Source organism: Dreissena polymorpha, chromosome 4 (genome assembly GCF_020536995.1).
Source record: "Dreissena polymorpha isolate Duluth1 chromosome 4, UMN_Dpol_1.0, whole genome shotgun sequence".
NCBI classification, from domain to species: Eukaryota; Metazoa; Mollusca; class Bivalvia; order Myida; family Dreissenidae; genus Dreissena; species Dreissena polymorpha.
The window spans coordinates 87,560,377-87,573,876 of NC_068358.1; the positions used below are offsets into that span (position 1 = coordinate 87,560,377).

The 13,500-nt window shown below is 37.7% G+C and overlaps 1 protein-coding gene across 2 annotated transcripts in view; it reads left to right on the forward strand.

Moving 5' to 3' along the window:
• Positions 1 to 112: 112 nt before the first annotated feature.
• The window catches only part of LOC127877396 (nonsense-mediated mRNA decay factor SMG5-like), a 53,126-nt gene continuing 39,738 nt past the window's right edge, over positions 113 to 13,500 (forward strand). For both annotated transcript variants that reach the window (XM_052423225.1, XM_052423226.1), the window contains exon 1: positions 113 to 277. In XM_052423225.1, the coding sequence (XP_052279185.1) occupies positions 234 to 277 (44 nt within the window). In that variant the 5' untranslated portion in view covers positions 113 to 233. The remainder of the gene's footprint in view (positions 278 to 13,500) is intronic.

Here is a 13,500-nt window from a genome sequence, read left to right on the forward strand (position 1 = left end):
CCGTTGCGCCACTTCTGAAAGGCCCTACAGGCAGACTACGTGAAGACCATTTCAAAACCGTTTGTTTGTGTGCCCATCATGTCATAAGCCATTTAGCTGACAACGACAAAAATATTCCATTTCAAAATGGTGGACGAAAGCGAAACATTTATTTTTTCCTACATTTTACGTTTTTATCTTTTTGTTTGTAAGTGGACAGTGTTTTGAAATGTTGTGAATGTTGAACAGACAATATGGAGCACAAATCAGAACTTGACAAGGCGAAAAAAGTGTACCGGTAAACAATTCTTTTTTATGTTACCGTTTACTTTCACTTCCCAATTGCACATTGGGACATGTGGAGTAATCTGGTTGGTCGCAGTGTACACAGTGTAGGGATTTATTTGATCAAGCGCATACTTGTATTTGTGTTATTAAAGTAGATAAGTTATGTTTTATAAGAAATAATGTTTTAGTTTGGGCTGTGGTTTGCAGGTACTCCTATAAATATGAGTTTGATTTACATCGACCTCATATCGTTTAACGTTATTTTGCAATAGCATCGTTCCGACATGAATTCATGTCGGAAGCTTTAACGGCATCAAATTCATATAACAGCACAGAATAATCATGCAATAAATCATTAAACATAAAATATAAACATTATTTAACTAATTGCATTAGAAAAATGTTTATACAAACTTACAAGTAATGATAGTCCAGACCTTAAAACACTACCACTGTTCAAATTCCATATTGTTGCCATATAGCACTGTGTAAATTGAAAGTTGCATAATGTTACCTCATTGGTCGGTTATAAATACATTGTTTCTCTATATAAAGTATTCGATTTAGACGAAAATAATAATTAACGTGGAATGTCATATTAGTTTTCCATTAAAACTTTGATCTTGCCGTGTGTGTTTATGCAGGGCTCAAGCTAGACTCCAATTTTTGGGAGAAGTCACTTCTCCCTAAGCTCTGGAGAGGGAGAAGTGGGGCAGTTTTAGGGAGAAGTGGATCTTTTGCGATCACCGATGGACCATTGTGAACCATGACCTGTTAATGTGTATGAACTAAAGTAATAAAATCATTCCTTTTAATAAATGTATTACTGACAAAAATATAAGCATAAAAACATAAGAAAATAATGTTGAAAAATCAGTTTTATAAGCACTTATTTATCAGTTCATACATATGACACAAGAGCAAAGCATAAAACTCAATATATACATGTATGTTTGAACACTTCAGCTCAGTACAAAAAGCACTTTTTAGCCGGATTTTTTTCGAAAAAATCTCGGCTTATAGATTGATGTTGTCGGGGGGGGCGGGCGGGCGGGCGGGCGGGGTGGCGGCGTGCTCGAAAATGTTAAAGTTCTTATTTCATGGTATAACTTTGGTATGCTTGGACCTAGTGTCTTCAAACTTGACATGAAGGTTGGCCAGGATTAACAGATGACCACTGGTCATTTCAAGGTCATTCATTTGAAGGTCAAGGTAACTGTGACCTTCAATATAAAAAATGTTAAAGTTGTTATAACTTTGGTATGCTTGGACCTAGAGTCTTGAAACTTGACATGAAGGTTGGCCATAACTAGTTAGTAACCACTGGTCATTTCAAGGTCATTCATTTGAAGGTCAAGGTCACTGTGACCTTGAATGTAAAAATGTTAAAGTTCTTATTTCATGGTATAACTTTGGTATGCTTGGACCTAGAGTCTTCAAACTTGACATGAAGGTTGGCCAGGATTAACAGATGACCACTGGTCATTTCAAGGTCATTCATTTGAAGGTGAAGGTCACTGTGACCTTCAATATAAAAATGTTAAAGTTGTTATAACTTTGGTATGCTTGGACCTAGAGTCTTGAAACTTGACATGAAGGTTGGCCAGAACTAGTAAGTAACCACTGGACATTTCAAGGTCATTCATTTGAAGGTCAAGGTCACTGTGACCTTGAATGTAAAAATGTTAAAGTTGTTATAACTTTGGTATGCTTGGACCTAGAGTCTTGAAACTTGACATGAAGGTTGGCCAGAACTAGTAAGTAACCACTGGACATTTCAAGGTCATTCATTTGAAGGTCAAGGTCACTGTGACCTTGAATGTAAAAATGTTAAAGTTCTTATTTCATGTTATAACTTTGGTATGCTTGTACCTACAGTCTTCAAACTTGAAATAAAGATTGGCCAGTACTAGAAGATGACCACTGGTCATTTCAATGTCATTCATTTGAAGGTCAAGGTCACTGTGACCTTAAATGTTAAAATGTTAAAATTGTTATAACTTTGGTATGCTTGGACATAGAGTCTTCAAACTTGACATGAAGGTTTGCAAGCACACTTAGATGACCACTGGTCATTTCAAGGTCATTCATTCTAAGGTCAAGGTCACTGTGACCTTGAATGTAAAAATGTTAAAGTTCTTATAACTTTGGTAGGTAAAAATGTTAAATGTCAATTCAAGTTCATATTTGTGACCTTAAATGTTATTGTTGTTCATGTATATGCATGCATTCAAAACATAACACAAGGTTTGCTCATGCCTTGAAAAGTACTTACATTTCATTTTGACCTTTGAACAATATTTCAGTAATTTAAGTATTGCATTGACAAAAACACGAAAGGTACTTTCCTGTCATTTAAATCAAAAATCCGGCTTCAATGCGGTCATCTCCGACCGCGGAACTCTTGTTTACTTATAGTACAGTTGCGGACTTTCAAGGACTTCTCAAGATTTATTTTGGGTAAAAATTACAGACAATAGGAAAATCAGCGTCAGTAAAATTGCTACCCCATCAAATTTATTTCCGAGTCTGTGACGCATTAATATTGTTTAACATGTTAATTATATTAAACAAACCCGATATAAAAGAAGATAAAATAGTACAAATAATCAAATAAAACACTGCCGTTATTTACGATATATGCGTTAAGGAATTTTGTAAACACGGGCGTCTGCCATAATAATTTCGTCACATCGGAACTCAACTTGCGTAAACCTCGTGGTCAATTAACCGTTAAACTCCACCTCCGTTCTCTGCAAAAGATTCGAAGGCGGAGCTATGCACGTGCTATTATTTAATTGGACGATTACCAATGAGGAACAAACACACAATTAGTTCAGCATGTTGATTGCTAGACAAAGGAAGCCAATTTTGTCGGCGAGAAATTTGTCGCATTATTGCTTCAGACAGGAAGCGGCTATCCTTTGATGACGTCAAACTGTCAATTCACACGGAGTGCAAATTTTCCGAAGACTTTAACCGACTCTTAATTTACAATTCCATTAAAAAACAAACACTTGCTAACATTAAACATTGGATTAAATCAACGAGTTTGCATGACAATAACAACTTTCACAAACATTACCGCAACGACGCGGGAATTGATCTACCTAGATTTTTTCGACACATTTAAATCACTCTTTCATAGCCGCGTCATGCGACTTAAGTATCTTAAAGTATTATATTCGATATGTGTTCGTGTGTCATATGAACGAATCTGCACTAAAACTAAATTTACGGTTGCGATAGACAGAGGAACTGTCTTTTTTTATAAGGATCGGAGTTAGTGTTCGTGTGTCGTATGAAGGAATCTGCACTAAAATTAAATTTACATCGTACATGATCAGTTGTCAAACGAAAGTACGCTTGATATTAAATGCATTATTTTTCTCTTTCCGGGATATTGTTTTAGTATGTTGATGCTAACAGTCCAAGTTAATTTTGTGTTTACAGTCCGAGTTCTCGATTCAGAATGATCATGACCAAGATAATGAGTATACAAATTCGTCACATACGTTAATTGTTCGCACTTTTCGTCGGCATCAACTCATCTTTTCCCGTTCTGGACCATTTTAAGCCATCTACTACTCGCGAAAAGAAAGTTTTCACGGTTTGAAAAATGGACAATACGGGCGAGGAGCATAAAATATACATACCTGTCTACCAAGAACAGATACCAATTAATACATAGAGACCGACATTCTTTTAATACACATTGTTTTGGGGACATTGAATGCGATAATTGTCATCAATTAACAAAGTGTCTCGCCCGGTGTCGGCATGTTTTCTATAAGCCGAAATGGAGTTTGTAACCCACGCTCTGATTAGTCAGGGGAGAACCCTGCCAAATACCTGTATGACGAGCGCTGTGAATGGTTGCTTATCAATTTTCAATAGGTAATTTACTACGCCAGGGGGCGGAGTTTCGTCGATTCGGTCAGTTGATTGACGTCGGCGTGTATTCGGTAATAAACAGAAGCAACTTTGATAGCGCTGCGGATGATAATTGCCAGATTTTAGGGCGAAGTGGTTATCGCCGGTGCTGTTGATCAGGGCGATTACAGGGAAGCCGCGGCGATATAATCGCCCGAGTCGCCCAGTTGCGTAAGCCCTGTTTATGGACGTTATTAATTTTGTTATACTTATTTTTGTATTTCATTAAAATTAGAACGTGTAGCAATTTTTGTTAACTGTTTTTAGCAAAGATTCCCGGCTTAATAAGACACGGAAAATAGTTAAAGCTGAACACAGGGGCAATAAAACCACAGATCTATCAATAAACAAGATTATTGAGATATCTTTTATTGAACACCGCGATTAAAATGCTCAAACCACGGACTCTAGATTACACGGATAAGAAACATGGCAACATTCTCAGAATCATCACTGCTATATGTGTAATCACCTAACAATTCGTCTAAAAATAATTTATATATTTGAGTTGAAGACGATGTACTGTTGAATAAGTCTGAATAAACTATCTGTCTGCCTGTCTAAATCTAAGCCGTCATTGTCCCCGTGAAAAAAAATCTGATTTTGAACAGTTGGAAATGATGCCATGATGTCAAAATACGAAATGACCCGCGTAACACCGACCGTGATTTTCAAGAATCTTTAATAAATTGATAATTTAAGGTAAATAACATTTCATATAATTATACATAATTCCCTCATTGATAATTAACAGCAAACGATGAATGTTTTTGACCACCAATTTTATTTCAAGTATGCATGCAAAGCCGAATAAAATCGAGAGGGTCCGCTATATACGCTGTTTCATCATAAAATTATCACCCTTTCTGTGTTATAAACAAGAGCTGAAATCGTTAATTTATTAAGATTTAATTATAATGAGCTTTATTGATATGTTTCGGGAACAAAATACCACAATATATTCAATAAAAAATATAATAATCATGGCAAAGGAAATTCAATGGCCGGTTTCTAAACAAAAGCATAATCGCCAAGACCGTAGCATCAGTTCAGTGCGTTAGGAACGCCCGCTACTTTCTTCCGCCTTCATTCCTTAATTACTTTCGTTTTTAAACAATTTTTTCTATCGTATACAGAATTCTATTCTCCTAAGCAAGATGTAACTTTTAAAACTGAACTCCAAATATAAACGCTACAAATTGGTATTAAATACGAACATGTCAACCGTAAATCTAGATTCTAAAACTCCAAAACGGTATAATATTTGCAAAAGTTAAAGTTATAACTCGTCGGGCTGTCGAAATCAGAAGAACGCTACAAATACGAACATGTCAACCGTAAATCTAGATTCTAAAACTCCAATACGGTATGATATTTGCAAAAGTTAAAGTTATAACTCGCCGGGCTGTCGAAATCAGAAGAAAATCTTAATATATGTTTATATATCTGTTTACTACGTTATGTAAGCTTTCTAATGATATATAATTTGTCAAAATCGTCCGAGAAATGAAACTATAATTCAACAAAAGACGTGAGTGGGTACATCAAAATGTATAACCTTGGCGCTTCGCTGTACGCTAATTGTACAAGATCGATAGCCGCAACACGGTAAAATGCGCGGTGGTAAAACATAACGTGTATTTCTTGTGTTTATCTCGCTATAAATCCATTAATAACAACGGGAGTATACTAAAACGTATATTTTTTGAAAGAGGAATTAATAAGCAACACCATAAACCAATAAAATCGTATGAATAGTTTTTGCATAAGATTGAATTTACTACAGTAAGGGTCAAATACTCGATTCATCTCCTATCAATATACACTCCGTGATTCAACTGGTAGTTTAAACACACACATATAGGTTTCATTTAATTAAAAAGTACAGAAAGCTAAAAAGTGATGTGGTTTGTTGTACAACAACAATTGGTTATGTGTAACCTATTCAAAAAATAATTTTGTTCAAGATAATTCAATGTAATTCTATAAACGACGAACACACTTCGTGTGTTGTGTATGTTTATTTTTAAAAATGTTCATAAGTGGTTTAAAAGCACAATTTTTACACATTTAAGAGGTAATTGCTCACATTTATGTCTAATTAATGATAATTTTATGCATTAGCAAAGATTTAACGAGAAAAACTGAAGTTTAAGTTTAAGTTGAACTCAATTTGCTATAGGAAAACGATGGTAGCCGTTTAGACATAAGCGGGGTAGCTTACGTCTAATTATTTGGACTAGTTTGCAGGATAGTGACTAGTCCATATAAACGGACTCCTAGAACCTTTGTCAATTCATGCTATGGCGGCTCTGGGAGTCCATATGCACTCCTTTATACACATGGGTGCAGTTCAGCGCACGGAATCCGTGCACTTCACTAAACAGAGTTTCAGACGTCGTTCGAGACAAATTGAGGAAAATAATGAATAAACTTTATAACCATGTTAAATTAACCTGAATGGAAACCTACCGATGTTATCCTTTGCATGCATCCAATAAAAACACGACGATGTTTCAACACACTTTTCTCGCTGACATTGTTATGTTTTAATTTGAAACAGTGTATTCTATATCGAATACCAAATCGTTATCGACTTTTTGGCTCCAACACATAATGCGCCGTACAAAATATTGGTGTAATGCGACCTGACCTATATTTGGTCAATTTTCCAATATGGCGGATACAGCGTACAAAACAAAACCTTAATCAATACAAATCAATTATTTCTTGCTTTAATGGTACCATTTGGATGAGTTTGTGGTTTAGATAGGTAAATTTTAATAAGCTCTTGCAGTTTCAGTGTTCATTAACCTTTGAATTGTTGATAACATTTTGCACTCATGGACAAAAGAGAGCGCATTGCAACTCTCAGTCTAAGCATTATTGCAACTAGATAGTGACTAGTGTCATAGTCTATATAAACAGACTCCGCCAAGGGCGGTCTCAAGTCCGCGCTGAAATTGGAGGAGGGTTTGGCATAGGGCTAGCTACCCCACCCTGTTGGAACCTTATTGCTACAGAAACACCAAACAGAATAACAACAGACATCACGGACCTGGGAGAAGGTGGACCTGCAGCTGGAGGATGTATGACGCTGGACAGTGAAAGCCACTGTCAACTGGAAGCCATCAGGCTGAAGACCATCATCTCCACCAGGACCCAGGGCTCGAAATTAACACTCGCACACTCGCAAAATGCGAGTGAAAAATACTGATTGCGAGTTAAGTTTTAAGCCACTAGTATTTTTTTGCGAGTAAAGAAATAATGGGAAAAAAAACTAGTAATATAAATGCACTCGACGTCATGAACGCTAAATCGTAGGTCAATTTATAGAACGTCTGAATACCTGTATGCGGAAGCGCGCACCGTGTATATAGACTGGTATACTTATGGTACAGATACCCGGATAGTATTGGTACAAAGAACGTGAAACAGTCGACTATTCACATTTGTTCTTTGAACTTGAACAGACATGGCGTCGAAGCCAAACATAATTAGTTTCTTTTTGCCTACAGATGGAAATAATAATACGAAAGATAAAGCAAAGTGAACCGTTGATTTGTATTTTGGTGACGTCGCACTCAACACACGATATCATAGCTGATTTTTTTCAATATTTGAAAACCCATTAAAAATATCCCAAACTGACACTTAAACTTTGTTTTCTGAGTGAACATGACACACTTATATTTGAAAACAATACCCTTATGGTCCAAGGAACTGATATCTTTGTATGATTGCAGAAATAAAGTGTGTATGTTATGTACTTTTTATTTTGTTTTAATAGTACTAAATTAATGTCCAAACTTTTGTTATGTTTCCTTCAAAATTTGCGAGACTGTTTTTGAATTTGCGAGTTCGTATTAAAGCTACTCGCAATGTTTTGCAAGTAGAAAAAAAAAGTTAATTTCGAGCCCTGAGACCACAACCACCATCGGTACATGGCATGTCCGAACCATATATGAGACTGGGAAGACAGCACAAGTGGCTGCAGAGATGAGGAAATTCAACCTCACCATCCTAGGGATCAGTGAATCTTGATCGACTTGCTCTGGGCATAAGTGACTGACTTCTGGTGAGTAACTGTTGTTCTCTGGTATGAGCAGGAGGATGCAGGGAGTAGCCCTGATGCTTTCCAAGTCGGCACAGAGAGCTCTCATCAAGTGGGAGACACACGGACCTTGACGGCCTCTTTCCTTCCAAAGAAGAAGAGGATCAACCTGGACATAATCCAGTGCTACGCTCATACAAACAACAGTAAAGAGGATGAGAAAGACAACTTTTACAATAGACTGTTAACCATCATACAAGACAGACCAAAGAGAAACATCATCATTCTAATGGGTGACTTCAACGCCAAGATCGGCAGTGACAACTGAGGATATGAGGAGACCATGGGAAAGCAAGAGTTAGACGAGATGAACAAAAACGGGAAGAGATTCGCTGACCTGTGCGCCACAAGTAACCTGGTCATTGGAGAAAGTTTTTTCGATCACAAGGCAACTATGGTGTCACCAGACCTGTCAACGGAGAACCAGATTGACCACTTGTGCACCACAAGGAAGTTTTGTCGCTCTCTTCAGAATGTACGTGTCAAACGAGGAGCAGAAGTGGCTTCAGACCATCATCTTCTTGTCGCCCGATTGAAACTAAAGCTGAAGAAGAGTTGGACAGGGGGGCCCAGCCAACGCCAACATTACAACACTGCCACACTGAAAGACACCTAGAAGCAAGAAAAATTCAAAGTTCCAGCTCCTGCGAACCCACGGGAGATTCTGCCAGCTACTAGCAATCTGCCAATCAAATGCTGCACTCTCACAAAGGAAGAGATCAGCAGCGCCATCAAGCAATTGAAGAAAGGCAAATCTGCAGGACCTGGCAGCATACTGGCAGAAGCGCTTAAGGCTGACATGGAGACCAGTGTGGAGCTACTACAACCATTCTTCAGCAAGATATGAGAAGAAGAAATTCCACCATATTGGAAAGAGGGTTACCTCATCAAGCTTCCCAAAAAAGGCGACCTCAGCTCCTGCTCTAATTACCGAGGAATCACGCTGTTGTCCATCCCAGGAAAGGTTTTTAATCGCATCCTGCTGAACCGAATGAAAGACGCAGTAGACCTGCATCTCCGTTGCCAACAAGCAGACTTTGAAAAGGAGAGATCATGCACGGATCAGAGCGCAACCCCGCATATCATTCTAGAACAATATCTGGAGTGGAATTCGCGTTATTTGTCAACTTAATTCGCTATGAAAAGGCGTTCAACAGCGTTTACCAAGAGTTCTTCGGGAGACTTCTGAGGCACTATGGAGTGCCAGAAAAGATCACCAATGTCATCAGGAAGTCTTTTAAGGGAATGACATGCAGTATTGTTCATGGCAGGCAGCTCACGGATGCCTTTGAAGTGAGAACCCATTTGAGACAAGGCTGCCCACTCTCACCTTTCCTGTTCCTGCTGGCCATAGACTGGGTAATGAAGACAGAGCCGAAGCATAATGGAATTCTGTGGACACTCTGAAAACAGTTGGAAGACCTCGACATATCCGATGATTTGGCTCTTCTCTCCCACACCCAACAACAGATGCAGGAAAAGACAAACAATGAAACATGGTAGCAGACAACTCAGCTAGACTGGGCCTCTGGGGTCAGCATCAACAGAGGGAAGAGCAAGGTGTTCAAACCAACGCATCCAACAACACACTCATCACGGTCCAGTTTGAGAAACTGGAAGAGGTGGAAAGCTTCACCTATCTTGGCAGCATTCTGGACAACCAGTGAGGAATGGATGCAGATGTCAGAACCAGCATCGGTAAAGCACGAGCAGCCTTTCATCAGCTGAAGAACATCTGGGTATTTAGCGCAATTGGCATCACCACCAAGATTAGGCTCTTCAATACCATCGTGAAGCCACTACTCCTCTATGAAGCACAGAGCTGGAGAACCACTGTCACCACCATAAAGAAAATACAGGTCTTTATCAATACCTGCCTAAGGAAGATCCTCCAGATCCGCTGGCCAGACAAGATCTCCAAGAAAAATTATGGAAAAGAACAAACCAGCAGCCAGTTAAAGAAGACATCCTTCAGAGACGTTGGTGATGGATAGGCCACATGATTTGTGCTAGCATATGAAAGATATTAATCCAAGTTTCGAACACTTCACAGGTAAATGAAAATGATAAAGTTTTCCTAATTTGAAAATAGGCATTAACTATGAACCTCCGTAAGATAGATTGAATCGTCAATTCAAAACTTCACCTTTTGGCTTGATAACGTTTTTTTTATCACGTTTTATGCCCCCGGATCGAATGATCAGGGGTATATTGTTTCGGCCTGTCTGTCTGTCATTGTATGTGTGTGTCTGTCACCAAACTTTAACCTTGCTCATAACTTTTGCAATATTGAAGATAGAAACTTGATATTTGGCATGCATGTGTATCTCATGGAGCTGCACATTTTTAGTGGTGAAAGGTCAAGGTCATCCTTCAAGGTCAAAGGTCATATACATGTATATGGCTTCAAACGGCGTAATAGGGGGCATTGTGTTTCTGACAAACACATCTCTTGTTGTTTTGATTATTTTTCCACAAAAGAAACTCAAATTTATGTCATTGGGAACAGATATTATGTATTTGTGTTTGGTACTATGTATTAGGTTGATTCAACTCGATTTTATAGAGATTCTTGAGACTCATTTGTTTACATGTTTTTTTCGCATTTACAAGGAAGAACCATGTACTAATAAAAGCCCGGATTATTTATGAGAAACTTTTTTGCAGGAATGACACAAACATGAATTATCCATAAAAAAGCTATATTTGGCATGTGTTATTTTCTGTAGGACAAGTTCAAGTTATTTCCATTTGTTCTAACGTTATTTGTATTTTTCATATATCAGGGTCGGCCTATGATCAAATTTCTGTAAGAAACTACTTCTCACATGACTGGGATTTAGGAGGAGTCTGGAGAAATGAAAGAGTTACCGTGTATTTTTTTGTTATTGGAAGGGCTCTTACCTTCTTAGAGAATGGCTGTGGACCATCATTTCACAAATTGGACACAGACATTTCACAAATTTAATGCACAATATTTTACAATAACTGCCATTGTAAGCTGTGAAAGTCTGGACTTTTTTGGCTCAAAACTGTAAAAAAACAAACAAAAAACAGCCATTTCACAATTCAAAATTGCATTTCATTTATGTATGAACTGCCGTAATAAAGTTTGCTTGAAACACAAATATTCGAATATGAATTTTTGATTCAAATACATGTATTAGGATATTGTCCTTATCCGTAGGTCTAATCTTTTACATAAGCGAGGCAAGGTATAGACAGCAGTTAGACTTTCCTATGGTTTGAGATAGACATCATAGAGTTCACGTGTCTGAATTTTGTTGATCAGATGATTTGAATATAAGTTATTACTTGTTGAAGGTAAAAGTCCAGGCTATGAAAACATATTAATGCATTTTCAACCAGGTTTTCCAAAGGAAAAAACTGGTTATTAAATTGGCGAACGTCGGCGTGCAAGCGGGCAGAACAAGCTTGTCCGGGCCATAACTTTGGCGTTCATTGTGAGAGTTTAAAATCATTTGGCACTTTTGTTTACCATCATTGGACAGTGTGTCGCGCGAAAGAATAATGTCGATATCTCCAAGGTCAAGGTCGCCACGACCAAAAATAGATTGATTTTGAAACAAGGGAGTAACTATCAGTAACAATGCACATTTTGAGTTGTCTCTCTTTATCAGACTGTTTTTATGTCCCCCACTATAGTAGTGGGGGACATATAGTTTTTGCCCTGTCTGTTGGTTGGTTGGTTGGTCTGTTGGTCTGTTGGTTGGTCTGTTTGCACCAACTTTAACATTTTGCAATAACTTTTGCTATATTGAATATAGCAACTTGATATTTGGCATGCATGTGTATCTCATGGAGCTGCACATTTTGAGTGGTGAAAGGTCAAGGTCAATGTCATCCTTCAAGGTCAGAGGTCAAATATATGTGGCCAAAATCGCTCATTTTATGAATACTTTTGCAATATTGAAGATAGCAACTTGATATTTGGCATGCATGCGTATCTCAAGGAGTTGCACATTTTGAGTGGTGAAAGGTCAAGGTCAAGGTCATCCTTCAATGTCAGAGGTCAAATATATGTGGCCAAAATCGCTCATTTTATGAATACTTTTGCAATATTGAAGATAGCATCTTGATATTTGGCATGCATGTGCATCTGATGGAGCTGCACATTTTGAGTGGTGAAAGGTCAAGGTCAAGGTTATCTTTCAAGGTCAGAGGTCAAATATATGTGGCCAAAATCGCTTATTTTATGAATACTTTTGCAATATTGAAGATAGCAACTTGATATTTGGCATGGATGTGTATCTCGTGGAGCTGCACATTTCGAGTGGTGAAAGGTCAAGGTCATCCTTCACAAGGTCAAGGTCATCTCTCAAGGTCAAACGTCATATAGGGGGACATTGTGTTTCACAAACGCATCTTGTTTCAAATTGAAATCAAGGTCGCCACGAGTGAAAATAGATTGAATTTGAAACAAGGGGGTAACAATGCACATTTTGAATTGTCTCCCTTTATCAGACTTTTTTTATATTGAAAACCTGTTTTTTTTTTACAATATTGTCCCTTGTTTTATACATGTTTTTATACTTATTCATAACAAACTGAATTTTGCAATTTTAAAAGTCATCATTTTTTATTTTTTTTTACAAGTTTGGGACTTTTTTCACAAAAAAGGCTGATTCACAAAGGTTGGAAAAGAACTAGACAAAAAGTCGTTTAAAGGGTAGCAGAGTTTGAACCAGCCTTGGAAAGTACTTCAAACCAAAGTTTCTCCTGGATATTACTTTAAAGTTAAGTCAGGTATAGTCTTGAAAAAATGCTGAGATGGTACTTGATTTAAGAAAAAAAGTGAATTTCTTAGAACTTCCTTGGATGAAGAATTTATCTGCTGAAAAAGTGATGCAGTCTAACTCTTTTTAGAAAGGCTGTTTTCAGAGAAAACCCCAGCTATTGTCATAGCCAGCTCGTCGTCCGCCGTCCGCCGTAGGCGTCGTGCTAAAACCTTAACATTGGCCATAACTTTTTAAATATTGAAGATAGCATCCTTTATATTTGGCATGCATGTGAATCTCATGGAGCTGCACATTTTGAGTGGTAAAATTTCAAGGTGAACATCATCCTTCAAGGTATTGGGTCGAAAAAACAAAGTCAAGGGAAGTAAAAAGCTTTAAATGGACATTATCTGACCTGCCCACGTATATATTTTTGTTAAATAAATC